The 16398-nt window shown below is 50.7% G+C and overlaps 3 protein-coding genes across 3 annotated transcripts; 1 reads left to right on the forward strand and 2 right to left on the reverse strand.

Moving 5' to 3' along the window:
• Window positions 1-2: 2 nt before the first annotated feature.
• Window positions 3-2021, reverse strand: RIO1 (protein kinase rio1). Its single transcript, XM_024469651.1, has 2 exons — window positions 262-2021; window positions 3-196 (listed from the first exon to the last, which is right to left on the reverse strand). The coding sequence occupies exons 1-2, from the start codon at window positions 1852-1854 to the stop codon at window positions 92-94; spliced, it is 1698 nt and encodes a 565-aa protein (XP_024322316.1). The 5' UTR covers window positions 1855-2021; the 3' UTR covers window positions 3-91.
• SMC3 (Multiprotein cohesin complex subunit) lies at window positions 2022-6311 on the forward strand. The gene is made up of 3 exons (XM_024469652.1): window positions 2022-2271; window positions 2323-5570; window positions 5937-6311. Exons 1-3 carry the CDS (start codon window positions 2234-2236, stop codon window positions 6275-6277), a joined length of 3627 nt encoding a protein of 1208 aa, XP_024322315.1. The 5' UTR covers window positions 2022-2233; the 3' UTR covers window positions 6278-6311.
• A 191-nt stretch (window positions 6312-6502) lies between these two features.
• On the reverse strand, window positions 6503-8655 carry VC83_06047 (uncharacterized protein). The gene is made up of 2 exons (XM_024469653.1): window positions 7719-8655; window positions 6503-7631 (listed from the first exon to the last, which is right to left on the reverse strand). Exons 1-2 carry the CDS (start codon window positions 8572-8574, stop codon window positions 7096-7098), a joined length of 1392 nt encoding a protein of 463 aa, XP_024322314.1. The 5' UTR covers window positions 8575-8655; the 3' UTR covers window positions 6503-7095.
• Window positions 8656-16398: the final 7743 nt, after the last annotated feature.

The following is a 16398-nucleotide window of genomic DNA, read 5'->3' on the forward strand; positions in this document are numbered from 1 at the left end:
GTGATTTATGGCCGATATAACTCAATATATGACGAAAAGAATTGATCGCTTTAAATATCTATTGTCGTTTAATCGTGAGATATGCTTATATCTACTTCTTTCTAGAACTAGAATTTATGAGCTTCTTCTTAATGTGCTTTGGGATCTTCTCCTTCCTCTTCTCGCGCTTCTCTTCCTTGACTGCCATTTTGTGCTCCTGGCATGAAGTTAGTGGATGTTCTTGGCTGGCAGGGGCAACCAGAAAGGTGGGTCACAACTAACCTTCTTCTGATCTTTATCCTCGAATCGTTTCCCTCTCGGCGTACCCTTCTCGAATCGACTCTCGTCGTCTTCCGAATCTTCCTCTTCATCGTCGCTGCTGGTGCCGCTTGCAGTTCCATCCGCGGCTTGCTCCCCGGCAGTCTTTTCGGCTAACAGGTTAGCATACACTAGGAAACCCTTTCCTTCCTTTCTAACTTGCGCGGCGTCTCTCTCAATATCATAAACCTGCTCGAGGGTTTGTGGGATATACTGCTGTCTGAAAACCTCGTTCTCGACTTGTTGCCTGGCAGCGACCTCATCAGCATCTCCTGCGAGACCTGCTGCCTCGTCTTCCTGTTCACCCTTAGCCTTGGCTACGAAAAGGGCCTCCAGACGAGATGTAACTGTGGCATCAGAGTAAGGACCAGTGGTAATAAAGCTGAAGAGCGCCTGCTCTGATAGCGTGTCGACGTTCTTGCGTCTGAAGAAATCCGATACGTTCTTGATATCCATTCGCAAGAACTCTAGCGATCTTGGATGATCATGCTCTACACTCTGCGAGACATCAATAATATAAAGTCTTGAATTGTGATACAACACATTGTACTCGGACAAATCAGCGTGTACGAGTTTGCAGACTTGGTACATCTTCGCCATCAACCCGACGAGTTCAAGATACAGCACTCTCCATCTCTCATCAACTTCATCAGCCGTGCCGTGCATCTCTGCATCACGCAGACGAGGTGCAGCCCATCCCTTCTTATCACCGAGGAACTCCATGGCGAGCACGTGCAGGCGAAGGTATATCGGCTCTGGGCAAGGAATGCCAGCGGCGAACAGGCGCCTCAGGTTACGCATCTCCTTCTCTGCCCACACCTTAACCATAGCTCTGTTCGAGGACTTGTTGTAACCGCCACGGAAGCGATGCTCTCCAGTGACATAGCGATCACGATCCTTGAAGACCAAGATGCTCGTCTTATACACCTTGATGGCACGGTGCAGAGGGGTTGGCTCTGGGTCTTCGGCAGTAGGAGGCGAGACGGAAAGCGCGCCGTAAACGTTGGCTTCCTTTCCGGTACTGAGACAGCCATTTATTTCGGAGACAACACCTCTGTTGATCATCTGCAGCAAAATCATTCTTGTTCGAGGGTCGAGAACTTGCTCGCTGGTCGCACGATCCGACTTGTCCTTCTCATGGCCCTTGGAGTCTTTGCTGAGACCTCCGGTGCCTCCATCGAGGCGGATCTTCGCAGCATGCTTTGTGAGACTCGTTATTTGGTCGTCAACGCTGGCTTTGGCGTTTACTATCGGTTTCGATTGTGGGTTTATTTTCGGGAGGTTCGCGGAGTTGGAGTGTAGCTGTCTCTGTCGGTTATAAGATTTTGTTAAATCAGAGCTATTGGGGTCCCAGTCTAGATCATCCAAAGCACCCTCATCTTCGTCGAAAATGTCGTCGTAGGTTTCGTCTTCCTCAACCTCTTCTTCGCCTTCTTGCCCCTCCGCAGCGGCCGCACGTGTGGGGTTATCTTCTGGGTTTAGCGGGGTAGGCTCATAGCCCTGGTTTGGGACATAGGTATGGCTTGGGGCTTGCCCTGCTGCCGGAGTAGAAACCATGACTGATATATACAGATATCTCAATAGTTTGTGGCAGTTAAAAATATTTCGAGTAGAAATCTTAACAAACGTTGGGTACGGTTATCAGTAATTATTTTTTGCCCAATCTGTAATCGATAGGCGGTGAGACATGACAAAATAATCAGCGCTAATTTGACTCGGGACCCCATCGCGTCCAACTCCACTTCGACGCGATGCGACAGATGAATCCGTGCCTCGACTTAATGGACGAATAATGCCAACGCCAGCCACTACCTCACGACCTCCGAATATCTGAGATTATAGAAAGAACACATTTTTGTTTTTACATGCGATTGGCGCCCAAATACCCGAGATATTTAAACCAGTGGGCTCGTAGGGCGTTTGGGGCATCGCAAAGATGCATATCAAGCAGATCATCATCCAAGGGTTCAAGAGGTATGATTTATGGAACATAATGATCGCGTACCATTGCTGATGATGCGACAGCTACAAGGAACAAACCGTCATCGAACCTTTCTCTCCAAAGTGCAATGTGATTGTTGGTCGCAATGGTTCCGGAAAGAGCAACTTCTTTGCCGCCATTCGATTCGTACTCAGCGATGCGTACACGCAGATGGGAAGAGAGGAGCGCCAGGCTCTGCTCCACGAAGGTTCCGGATCAGCTGTGATGTCAGCGTATGTGGAGATCATTTTTGATAACGAGGATGGCCGATTCCCGACTGGCAAAGACGAATTAATTCTGAGGCGGACAATTGGGCTGAAAAAGGACGAATACTCTCTGGATCGCAAGAATGCGACGAAGACCGACGTTATGAATCTACTCGAATCGGCCGGTTTCTCTCGATCCAACCCATACTACATTGTTCCTCAGGGCCGCGTTACGACATTGACAAATATGAAGGACACGGAACGCCTGACCCTACTGAAGGAGGTCGCCGGAACGCAAGTTTATGAGGCTAGAAGAGCTGAGTCGCTCAAAATCATGACAGAGACCAAAAACAAGCGCGACAAGATTGATGAGCTTCTCGACTATATCAGGAGCAGGCTGAAGGATCTTGAAGAAGAGAAGGAAGAACTGCGGGGATATCAAGACAAGGACAAGGAAAGGAGATGTCTCGATTATACCCTGCTTCACAGAGAGCAAGTCAAAATAGCCGAGCGCCTTGACGAGATAGAAGAGTTTCGCCAGGGTGGCACAGATAACATGGATGAGAGCAGAGAAGCGTTCATCGATGGAGAGAACGAGCTCGCAGCTCTTAAAGATGAGGTCAAACAGTTGTGCAACCAAATGGAGCTGCTCAAGATTGACAAACGTCAACTTGAAGAAGATCGCCGGGAGTCAGCAAGATCCCAAGCCAAGGTTGAGCTTAAAGTCAAGAAACTCGCAGATGGCCAGTCCGCCTCGGAGCAAGCGCGGCAACGTCAAAAGCAAGAACTCCAGGCTGTGAAGAAGGAGATGTCCGAGAAAGACGCAGAACTTGCGAATATTGTCCCCGCCTACAATAAAGCAAAGGCACAAGAGGTCGAGGTAAAGTCTGCGCTAGATGGTTCGGACGCCAGCAGGCAACGCCTTCTGTCGAAACAGGGTCGTAACTCTCAGTTTAAGTCTAAAGCCGAGCGAGATAAGTGGCTTAGAAAAGAGATTGAAGTGCTCAATAACACTCTTGCCACCCAAAAAGCCAACCGCATGGATGCCGACGAAGATGTAAAGGCTGTTCAAACCGAAATCAAAGGTCTTGAGAAGGAAATCAGCGGCCTGCGCGAAAGATTGGAAGGCTGGGGTGGCAACAGACAAGCGCTTACTGAACAGGTCACCAATGCAAAGGATGCGCTTGAGCGTCTGTCTGACGACAGAAAAGTTCTTCGCCGTGAAGACGACAAACTCGAGTCCATCACTGAAAATGCACGCCGCGAGATGAACAGGGCTGAACAAGATCTTGCGCATTCTATGGACGGGGCGACTGCACGAGGTCTCGCAACCGTCAGACGCTTGAAGAGGGAACAAAACATCTCAGGAGCTTACGGGACGGTGGCGGAACTCCTTCAAGTTGGTGAGAACTACCGTATATCAGTCGAGCAAACGGCCGGGAACAGCTTGTTTCATTACATAGTGGACAATGAGGCGACGGCCACGAAATTAGCCAAGGCGCTCTACGACCAGCACGGTGGAAGAGTTACATTTATGCCCCTGTCCCAACTCCGCCCACGACCCGCAAATTTCCCTAAAGCCAACGACGCAATCCCAATGCTGAGCAAGATCAAATACGATGCGCGATATGAGAATGCCTTCCAACAAGTATTTGGCAAGACCATCATCTGCCCAAACCTAACCATTGCTGGCCAGTATGCGCGCAGCCACGGTCTCAATGCGATTACTACGGATGGCGACACTGCCAACAAGAAGGGTGCTATGACTGGTGGCTACATCGACCCGCGCAAATCGCGCATTGAAGCTGTCCGCGCCGCCGAGCGCTGGCGTGAGGAGTACGACGGCCACCGTGTCCGCGCGACAGAGCTCAGACGCGAAATCGAGCGGAAGGACCAGGAGATTACCGCCGCCATGAGCGACCTGCAGAAACTAGAGCAGAGCCTGCGGCGACTCGACGACAGCTTCGATCCCCTGCGCTCTGAGCTCCGCAACAAAGTCTCGCACCTTGACCAGAAGAAAGACCAACTCGACAGCAAGGTCCGAGGCCGTGATGCAGTCGACGGCATGCTAAAGCAGTTCGGCGACCAAACCGAAGCCTACGACGCCGAACTAGCATCAGAATTCAAGAAAGCCCTCACCCCCGACGAAGAGGCCCAGCTCGACGAACTCAACTCCTCCGTCCAAGACCTCCGCAGCCAATGGAACGACCTCAGTTCCGCCCGCCGCAAACTCGAGAACCGCAAAAACCTCCTCGAGATCGACATCCGCGAAAACCTCCGCCTCAAGCTCGACCAGCTCAACAACCAAGATGCAGACGCCAGCGCCTCCGGCGACTCCCACGACCTCAAAGAAGCCCAGCGCGAGCTGAAACGCATCACCAAGGCCGCCGCCGCCATCGACGCCAAGCTCGCCGCCAACGAATCCGAGATCGAGCGCGCTGACTCGGAAACCGCGCGTCTCCGTCGCGAACAGGCTGCTAAGGAGGCGCAGCAGGAGGAGCTCGCTAAGACGATGGAGACGGTTAAGAAGAAGATGGATCGCAGCATCTCTAAGAAAGCGGAACTCACCGCCCTCGCTGCCGAGTGCGCGAAGAATATCCGCGACCTCGGCGTCCTCCCCGAAGAAGCATTTGAGCGCTTCGCCCGCATGGAGAGTAAACAGGTCGCCAAACGACTCGAGCGCGCCCACGAGGCGCTGAAGGCGTTTAAACACGTTAACAAGAAGGCATTTGAGCAGTATGCTTCCTTCACCGCGCAGCGCGAGACGCTCACGAAGCGCCGCAAGGAACTCGAAGCCAGCCAGGGCTCTATCGAGGAACTCGTCCTTGTCCTAGATCAGCGCAAGGACGAGGCTATCGAGCGGACATTCAAGCAGGTCTCGCGCGAGTTCGCGGGCGTGTTTGAGCGCCTTGTTCCGGCGGGGAGGGGGAGATTGGTTATCCAGCGCAAGACGGATGTTAATCTCGATGAAGAGGAGGGCGGGGGGGAGGGAGTGGAGAATTATACCGGTGTGGGGATCTCGGTGTCGTTTAATAGTAAGCATGATGAGCAGCAGCGGATTCAGCAGCTTAGTGGTGGCCAGAAGAGTGAGTTCCCGTTTCTTTCCCCTTTCCCCTTTCCCCTTTCCCCTTTCCCCTTTCCCCTTTCCCCTTTCCCCTTTCCCCTTTCCCCTTTCCCCTTTCCCCTTTCCCCTTTCCCCTTTCCCCTTTCCCCTTTCCCCTTTCCCCTTTCCCCTTTCCCCTTTCCCCTTTCCCCTTTCCCCTTTCCCCTTTCCCCTTTCCCCTTTCCCCTTTCCCCTTTCCCCTTTCCCCTTTCCCCTCTTTCCCCTTTCCCCTCTTTCCCCTTTCCCCTCTTTCCCCCCCTTCCCCTCTTTCCCCCTTCCACAACCCCCAACCCAACTCACCTCACCCACTGTATGAGCCAGACCCGAAGACTGACACCCCCACCCCCAGGTCTCTGCGCCCTAGCCCTCGTCTTCGCAATCCAACAATGCGACCCGGCCCCCTTCTACCTCTTCGACGAAATCGACGCCAACCTCGACGCCCAATACCGCACCGCCGTCGCCCAAATGCTCGCCGCCGTCTCCGCGCAACAATCGCAAGCCGCCGCCGGCGCGCTCGCCGAGGGCGAACGCGTCATGAGCGGACAGTTTATATGTACGACGTTCAGGCCGGAGATGGTGTTGGTGGCGGATAAGACGTATGGCGTTATGTTTGGGGCGAATAAGACGAGTAGGGTGGAGGCAGTTAGTAGGGAGAAGGCGTTGGAGTTTGTGGAGGGGCAGAAGCCTTAGGGGATACTCTGTCTCTGTCTGCTGGAAGTTGGTGGGGAGGGGAGGGTGGGGAAGTGGTGGGGGGGTATGCTATGATGGATGGATGGATATGCGGGAGTTGGGGGCGTAATATGAATAATGTTGATGCTTGATTACTTGCTGACAGCGTCTGTGGCGTGGATGTGTATGCTAGCTAGCTTTTTTGTAGATTGCTGGGGATGTGGTTGATAAATACCAAATACATTTTGCTATTTAGTTATATCGCTCCTCTCATTACTTTTATGCCACGATCATTGATGATGTCGTTGGCCTCACAGTTTGGTTTTTAGATTAGTCAGACAGACAGAGATGGGATGTGATGGGTACCAGGGTATCTCATTGTATGTATTATTCTCTCTCCCCTTTTCCTCTATCCACCAAAACAAAACACCAGCTCTAATCCAGCTCTCTTTTCTTTTCGTCTATCAACCGCACCGAGCGTCTTTGTCTAAGTCTTGTATCTATGCCTCTCTATTAAAAAAACCCCCCCCCCGGAAAGTAGGAAAAGATTCTAAAAGGAAAAATCATGACGAGATTGATTGTCGGATATCCAGAATTGTGTTGCTGTCGAGCAGGGTGTCCAAATGGCGGACAGTATCAAATATCCACCAGCCGAAGTTGTTATATTCCCAGCAGAAAACGAGAGATGTTGAAAAGGTGTATGTATGTGTGAGTCCCAAAGCGTGGGAGAGGAGGAGGGGAAATATCGTACAAATACACGCCCCCGACGCAAGCGAACGCAAGATGCCAGAGATCGATCAACCACAGAGAAAAAGGAACTTATCCAAACGGCCAGTTCTTTACTCCGCAACCAAAATCGGCAACGCCTTAGCAGTCATCTGCGCCGAGTGACTCAGTCTCCTCTTCGCCTGTGACGCCGCCGCAACACCAGTCGTCGTAGTCGCCGCACCCTTCTTCCCCCCCAACAACTCGGCGACCTCCTGGGCCTTTCCGCCAGTCAAATCCTTCGGCGGCTCTCCCGTCCCATGGAGGTTACGGTAAAAGTAAACTCCACTCCCCTCAACACTCTCCTCCACAAACTTGCACGCGCGCTGATTCTTCCAGAACGCCCACATGAACGGCGTCGCGCGGTCAGCGCGGTAGTGCGTCCCCATCACCTTGCGGATGGCGTCCGAGGCCTCGCCGGCGTGGTAGAAGGGGATTGTGGAGACGAGGTGGTGGCACACGTGCGTGCCGATGATGTCGTGGAAGAGGTGCGTATCGATGAAACCGAGGTCGCGGTCGATGGTGGCGGTGGCGCCGCGGGCGAAGTTCCAGGTGTTGTTGTTGTAGTGGGGGAGGCTGCCGTCGGTGTGTTGGAGGAAGGTGATGGCGACTGTTGGGGTGGGGGTTAGTTTGTGTGTTTTGGTTTGGTAGGGGGTGGATAGGGGTGGTAGGGGTAGGGGAAGGGAGGGGGACTAACCAATCCAGTGGTTCACCCAGAGGTAGGGGATCATATAGTAAAGAACCATGTTCCAGCTACCGATCATCTGTCCACCAACAATAAGGAGGCCAATCATGGCAGCAACGCCCGCATCGCTGAGCATGATCAAAGGCAGCTGCTCCTTCTTGAACAGCACGCTGTCCTCGCCAAAGTAGAAGTGCGAGAACTGCGGGAAGCCCTTGTCGTACTTCTGTCCCGTCAGGTTGGCGAAGAGGTACCCCGGCCACCCGAAAAGCTGGTGCTTGATGCACACCCACAGCGTAACAAGCGGGGCGTCCTCAGCGAGGTGCGACAGCTCCACGGACTCAACACCCGCGTCCTGGCCCTGATACGACTTAACCCAGCTCTCACGCACGTGCGGCACGAAAGCCGTATCCTTGTCGATGTTACCCGTAGCCTTGTGGTGGGCGCTGTGGCTGATACGCCAGCTGTGGAAGGGAACGAGGAGGAAGGAGTGCATGATCAGGCCCATAATGTTGTTGAGGCGCTTGTTCTTGCTGAAAGCACCGTGTCCGCACTCGTGTGCCAGGATCCAGATCCCGGTGAACACGAAGCCCTGGAGCACGGAGTAGGCAGCCCAGGCGACGCCGCGCGCGTAGGCGTTGGGGATGTACTCGATGTAGGAGGCGGCGTAGCAGAGGGCGGCGACGTAGAAGTAGTCGCGCACCACGTAGGCCATGGAGCGGAGGATGGAGGGCTGGAAGCAGTGTGCTGGGATGGCGTCGTGGATCATCTTCATGGTGTAGGTGGGCAGCTCAAAGACCTGGCCATTCTGGTCAATGTGCTTTCCCTCCTTGGAGGGAGCAGCATGGGAGGAGCGTCGTGCGGCAGCCATGACGGGCTCTCGTCGTCGTTGTGATGGCGAGAGGGGTGCGGGGGGGGATGTGGAGGAGGAAGGAGGGAGGAAGGGAGAAAGTGTCAAAAGTTGATCGAGATGGCGGCGTGGGGTAGGGGCGGGTCTTATAAACCGACACCACAAGCAGATTCAGATTTAGGAGCCCACGGCCGATGGGTGCACTTCTCCACAGTGATCCACAAGGGCGGCGGGCGGCGGGCGGCGGGCGAAGGACTGGGTGGGCTGGGGACAGATTATGAAGGGGGCCTTGGAGATTGCAGTGAGGCGCTGTAATTGAGGACGTCCCAGCGCATCTCATTGCATCTGTGCGGCCCATTGGATTGATATTGGATTGATATTGGATTGATATGGGATTGATATGGGATTGATATGGGATTGATATGGGATTGATATGGGATTGATATGGGATTGATATGGGATTGATATGGGATTGATGGTACGTACGTACGGAAATGTAAGGAGTGTCCAGTACTCTCTCCAGCTAGCGGGATGGGACAACAAACAGAACAGGAGAAAAAAAAAAAAAAAAGATGGAGAAGGGATGAGGCGAGACGCGCTAGCGGCGACCGCCCCTTTCTATTTCTGTGCTAGTGGCTACTGGATTGGGCGTAGCGTGACAGGAATGAGTTGGAAAATGTTCAGGGTCTAGTGGTACTTGAGATTGATGTTGGGTTCACAGCGTAATTAGATGTACCCCTCTTCTTATTTCCCTCTTATTGCCCTCCTATTGCCCTCTTATTGCCCTCTTATTTCCCTCTTATTTCCCTCTTATTCCCCTCTTATTTCCCTCTTATTTCCCTATTTAATCACGTGCCAACAATCCCCATCCTCTACTGGAATTACTTTTACCGCCCCTTTACCCATCCCGTCTCTCACTGCAGGAGGGAAAAAAAGAAATTCCCAAAAATCCCCAAATTTAAGTTTCGCCCTAGTGGACCTAATGCAGCAACGAAGCGAGAATTGGCTGCTTCGCCCCAATTCGAGATTCGTGTCGTGGATTTCGCCAACTATACTACATTTGGACTAGCGTAATGGAGATTCTCGATGTCTTATCGGATAGGGGCGATGTCTTATCGCTGACACGTTGGCTTGTTTAGCATGTGATACTGGCGATATGCATGTGCCAGTGCAAGTGGGATAGACTGGAAGTTACAGTAATATGCATGTCCAGCTGAAAAGATGCTGCAGAAGAGGATTTCGTTTCCCTTTCCCTTTTTTATGGTTTGTATCTCCGAATACATGGTGGTGCGGCTCTCTTCACCATGCGATTTGACATATATACTGGCGTCAATAGGGGCTGGGGCTGTGAGATGTGGTGGGGTAGCGTGGTAGTACTACTATATCTTGCTCCCAGGTTACAGCCAGCGGCTGCTAATCAAGGTCCCATACGTACTGTGGCAGGACACAAGCACGATGACAGTATAAAATTCAATCTCAAAAACTAAATACATAAAACCGGCTACCCGAGTATCCCCATCTCTCGTTGCCCACACCATATATCCAAAGAAAGCAAATAAATACCAATGAAACACATCCATCCCATCACCCAATCTCCCCCCTGTCATTCGTTGCTCCCCTGGAATCTGGTTGAATCTGCTGTCGATTGATTCTCTGATATCTGCTTGGATCTGTTCGTTGATCCTCTACGGAGGTGTTGTTCATAAGTTTTGTGAGTGGGTCGGGCTAGGGCCCCCTGCGTAGGCTGGTTTGGCAATTCTGGCCAAAGTACCGATTCTCACGCGTCACGAACACTTGAGTGTGAGAGCAATCAATTCTGTAGAATAATGAGTAGAGTAGATACCTAAACCCCTATATAAAACTATACTATAAGCCTAGTACTCTGTGTGCATACCATTTGCAGCAATTACTGCTGCCATACGTGTAGGCATACTATTAAGGAGAGCATTAAGCTCAGCTTCTCCAACTTGCTCCCATGCTTCCTTAACAGCTACACGGAGCTGGTCGTAGGACATATGTTCTGGATGATTATCTTGTAGATAATTCTTCATAATATGCCACACCCGTTCAATTGGGTTGAGATCTGGTGAATACGGGGGCCATTCTATAGGGCAAATACCACGGGATCTCAACTCTTCATATGTTGCACCTGCTCTATGACCTGGAGCTCCATCTTGCATCAATGTAAGGCCTGGGTATAGGCGTAGCCAGCCGTGGATTAGAGGGACAGTATGAGCCATATAGGACTCAGCTCCTATTTTCCCATATTCCTTCTCCCAAAATAGTATAGGACCCTTTCCAAGACCACCTGAGAAGCAGCCCCAGAACATCCAACCTCTAGGGATTGTTAGTAAATCCTATAGTAAATAGGAGTCTCTTACCTTCTCCGTTGTACTCTATCTACAACACATGTATCATCCCACATTTCCCCTGCTTTTCGAGTAACCCATGTACGAGTATGGCGGCCTCCCGTTACCCACTGTCATACTGACATTCGTTGCACTCAGTTTGCTATCAAACTCAAGAGCAAACTTAGAAATCTCCTCCTCAAACCTACAAGTCACCATACATATCTTGGCTTATCACACCAACAACAGAAACAATACTACTCAACGATTGCTGCAAACTCTTCTACTACATCTGTTTATGCTACATACATCACGGCATATCATTTGGACACTCATTGAACAAGTTATTAAGAAAATCTCCTCCTTAAGGGGGTGGGCCAATACTACCACATGGCATATCTCTACCAACTAGAGGCCTAGAAACATGAACAATAGCTCTAGAAGCTTCTACAACCCTCTATGATTCATTACACGTCATCGCTCCTTAGTTACCCACAAGATTGGTTAAGTTATGACATAATTTGTCTATAGGTACTCTGACCTTGGACCTCCTTTTCACTTCCTATAGGCTAGGAACCCAAGAGATGGTTCTATGGGATTCTCTTACGTTCACTACATGATTAGCAAGCTAGTTGTGGGTCGCACTTGATTTCTAATACATTTACCAAGCCTGGTTAGTCATGGAAAGTCATGGAAAATGAGAGAACTACACTCCTTTGGCATAAATAGGATTGCCCTTTCCTTAAGAAAGGGCAAGCAGACAATACAGTAAATCGACTAGCACATACTTCTACGTCTTTTCCAAGCTTCCAAGCATTGATCTTGTTATTCTCTGTTTTTGAAAAGTCAGTGAGGTGCTAACCTCTGACTTACCCCTGAGTTCCCAGACTCAACATTTGTTGCAACTTGTCTGAACCACTTCACTACATCACACACCTGATTGCTGCGTTGTGGAATAGTCTAAGCTACAACCCTTTGGCTCTGTTTCCTAAGACAGTGTGTTGTCTTAGTAAAATCATCCCTTCCTTGGGTGGCTAGATTCTCACATCTGGTGCACCCACCATTATGTAACGCTGACTTCTAAACGATAGAAGACACAGAGGTTCTCTTGCGTAAAGGTTTACTTATCAGAGGAGGCAGGGGATCAGACACAAAGGCTTCAAGTAACACGTTACTAGTATATAACAAATACTGTATTGAGTTGAGCACGAAGCTCCTATCTAAGGAAATACTACCTACTTATATAGTGGCGTCGTGCCTAGTGGACTCTTGGGAACTCACTCGAGTCCTCGGAGTCCTGGACTCTTAGGACTCTTCTCATCATCCTGCGAGTCCATCACGTGCCTAGTGGACTCCTGGGAACTCACTCGAGTCCTCGGAGTCCTGGACTCTTAGGACTCTTCTCATCATCCTGCGAGTCCGTCACGTGATACTTTCGGAACTACTATTCCCCGCTGCCCCTCCAGGTACCAGGGCCAGTCTCATGCGACCTCCCTCCTTCCTGTCCTGTAGTTGGCCAGCCTTCTTGTTCCGTCGTAACACTCGCTCCCTTCCCCTGGGCATTCGTCTCGAATCCTATAAGTACGTCCATGTCCCCGGGACTCTGCTGCTCCTCAGCGAGTCCTTCAACATGCAACATGCCTACTGACACTGCCCGCAAACTCCAGGAACGCAACGATCTTGTCCGTCGAATAAAGAACCACGGATACGAACTACCCGAAATGGATTCTTGCTCGAACTGCGTGAGGCGAAACATTACTTGCGTGTCGTCTCCAAATGATTCACGGCGGTGCGCCGAGTGCGTTCGTCGCAACTTGAAAGAAAAGTGTGACTGTATGGGTCCTGAGCATCCCGACTGGGTGAAGCTCGAACGGGAGGAGGATCGCCTGGATCGCGAAGAGGAAGAAACCCTTTCGAAGTTACTTCGTCTGCGGAAGCAGAAACGCCTCATCCGAACCCGTGGTAAAGATATGCTCCGGCGAGGTTTGAAAACCCTCGACGAGCTTGATGCGGCAGAGGAGGCTGAACGTGTGGCTGCTGAGAAGCGTGACGCTGTTGAGGCCGAGGAACAGGCAGTTAGCGCTGCCTCCTCGTCTGTGACTGGGACCCCCGCTTCCTCCGATCCACTGGCCTACTCCCCTGCATCTTGGGATCAATGGCTGGCGGATGGCGGCGTCGATATTCCTCCAGCAGTTCCTTGCTGATGTTCCTTGTTGGTTCCCACGAATTATCCGTAGGTTCGTAATTTTCCCATTTTATCAAAAACTCTTCTCGACGTCCTACTAACCTTCTGTCTAGGATCGCTTCGACCTCATATTCGATTATCTCATTCTCGGGTTGGAGTTCGGTGTCGGTCGCAATTGGGGTATTTCTCTTGCTGGTTCCAGTAGTGAGACATGAAATACCGGGTGTAGTCTAGACTTCCTGGGTAGCTGCAGTCTGTAATTAACTGAGCTGACTTTGTTCAATATTTTGAATGGTCCCAATTTCTTGAAGTCCAACTTTGTGCTTGGTCGTTTCGTTTTGATATGTTTCCGGAGTAGGTATACTTTATCCCCCTCCTTGAAGGCAGGTTCCATACTGCGCTTCTTGTTTGCGTATGCGGCGGATCGTTCATTTAAGAATTGGATGTCCGTCGCAAGTTGTTCATGGAACGATTTCAGTTGTTCCACCACGATCAGGGCTTGTTCAGCTCGTGATTCATCCGGTCTTGGTTGCCTATATGCTTCTGGCTGGTAGCCATAATTGGCAAAGAACGGTGAGACTTTCGTTGCTTCTGTCATCGCGCTGTTATATGCAAACTGTGCGATGGGTAAGATCTGAACCCAGTTATCCTGTTGATGATTGACATAGCTTCGCAGGTACTGTTCAAGGGTCTGATTTAATCTTTCTGTTTGGCCGTCTGTCTGGGGATGAAAAGCTGTTGATAGCTTATGATTTGTTCCCAGTAGCGCCATCAATGATTTCCAGAATTTCGAAGTAAAGAGCTTGTCTCTATCTGAGATGATTTCTTCTGGCATCCCATGATCGGCTAATATGACTCGAATGAAGGTATATGCGAGCGCCTCGGCGTCGCTAGCTTCTAGATATGGTATAAACTTCCCATATTTCGTGAGTCTTTCCGTGATGACGAGGATAGAGTCATATTCTATTCCTGTTAACGGGTCCTTGGAGGGTGGAAGCTTGACGATGAAGTCCAAAGCTATTGATTTCCACGCTCCTTTTGGTACTGGTGTCGACTTGAGTTGTCCGTATGGCAGATGCCTATTGGATTTTGACTTGCTGCAAATGTCGCACTCTCTTACCACTGTCTCTACCTGCTTCCTCATACCTGGGAAGTAGTAGTGTCGAGTGATTCGTTCGAAGGTTCGTGTTACTCCCTGATGACCGTGTGCTGGTAACGAGTGTTGTTCTTGCACCAGCGGGCGTCTCATTTGACTTGGGACATACACTAACCCTTTGTATCGAATCAATCCTTGTTCGTCGATGGTGAAGTCGCCTTCGACTTTGGACAAGACTCGCTTGGCGCATTCGTCTGTTGCGTAAGCTTTCTTGAGTCTTTCCTCGAGTTCTGTATCTTCGATGACTGAGATCGTTGCTAGTAACTCGTTGTACTGTATTCCTGCATCTGTTTTCTTCAGAATTGCTCTAGGTCTTTCTTCCTTTGGGCCGGCGTAGTCGGTCCGTCTGCTGAGAGCGTCTGCTCTTGCATTCTCGGAGCCCTTGCGATAGGTTATCGTGAAGTTGTAGGCTGCGAGGGTTTCTGCCCAGCGGACTTGTCTGCGGTTTAAAACCTTGGTCGTGGTGAAATATATGAGGTTCTTGTGATCCGTCCATACCTGCACAGGGTAGGTGGATCCCTCAAGATATACTCGCCACTGCTCAAAGGCAACGACAATAGCCAGTAGCTCCTTGTCGTGGATGTCGTAATTGAGTTCCGCGGGTGACAGTTTCCTAGAGTAGTACGCGATTGGTTTGAACTTACCGTTCTCGTCTGGTTGATTCAGACATGCTCCAATTGCGAAGTCAGAAGAGTCCGTTTCGAGGATGATCTTCTTTGCAGGGTCAAATGTAGCAAGGATAGGTGCTTCCGTGAACTTCGTCTTAAGTTCCTGGAAAGCAGCCTCTGCCTTGTCCGTCCATTTGAATTCGAGATCCTTTCTGGTAAGCTCCGTGAGTGGTTGAGCTACCTTGGAATATCCCGAGATGAATCTCCGGTAGAAGTTGGCGAAGCCTAGGAAGGCTTGCACTTCCTTGACCGTGGTCGGTGTTGGCCATTCCAACACTGCCGTTACTTTTGCTTGGTCCATCTTGATGCCGTGCGTTCCAATAATGTAACCCAAGAATTCGACTTGGTTTTTATGGAACTCGCACTTCTCTGGTTTGAGGAGTAAGCTGTACTCTTTTAGTTTCTTCAGGACGAGTTTGACATGCTTGACATGCTCCTCCTTGGTTGCTGAATACACCAGGACATCGTCTAAGTAGACAATGGTAAAGATGTCTAAGTATTCGTGCAAAGCATCATTCATCAGTCGTTGCATAGATGCGGGTGCGTTTGTTAGCCCAAAGGGCATGACTTGATACTCGAATAGGCCATAGCGGGTGCGGAATGCTGTTTTCCACTCTTCCCCAGCCTTGATTCGGATCAGGTTGTATGCTCCTCGCAGATCTAGCTTACTGAAGATCTTTGCTCCTTGAAATCTATCGTGTAGTTCGTTGATTAACGGCAGGGCATACCTGTCCTTGATTGTGATGTTGTTCAACGCTCGATAGTCCACACATAACCGTAGGGAGCCGTCTTTCTTTGGTACGAAAAGCACCGGACTTCCTGCTGGTGATGTGGATGGTCTGATGAATCCTTTCGCTAGGTTATCATCGATGTACTCCTTAAGTACCTTCAGCTCCTTTTCCGATAGCTGATATATTGGTCCGAACGGTGGACTCTTGTCTTTCTCCAAAGGTATCTCGTGATCCCATGGTTGGTGCTTAGGAAGCGCCTCGTTCTTAGGGCCTTCCTGGAATAATTGCTCGTATTCCTTGTACTCCACCGGTATACTCATCGGTGAGGATGCCTGGGCTAGGTCATCGAGCTCGGAGGTTGCACATAACTCCTTCCGGCCCTGGGAGGGTTTCTCCCGTTGTCGCGTGTCCGTCCGTTGTTCACACGCGCACTGGCTCATCACAATTTTGTCGTTCCACCAGTCGATCTGGGGGTTGTGTTTCTTGAGCCATGGCACACCAAGGATGCACGCATGGTTGTCCATGTGCACGATGTCAAACTGAATCGTTTCCTTGTGCCCGTGTAGCATGACCATTTCCAATGGGACCGTTTTGTGGGTCACCATTCCTTCATTAGTCGAGATGGGCTCTCCATCTACGACCATTAACGGGTATGGTTCGGTTTTCAATTGCGTCTTGAAACCTTGCGTGTCTGCTACTTTCTTTGTCATAAAGTTGCCCGTCGCTCCTGAGTCAATCATTGCTTGGAGGTGTCGCT

The sequence above is a fragment of the Pseudogymnoascus destructans genome, assembly GCF_001641265.1.
Source record: "Pseudogymnoascus destructans isolate 20631-21 unplaced genomic scaffold scaffold_16, whole genome shotgun sequence".
Taxonomy (NCBI): domain Eukaryota; kingdom Fungi; phylum Ascomycota; class Leotiomycetes; order Thelebolales; family Thelebolaceae; genus Pseudogymnoascus; species Pseudogymnoascus destructans.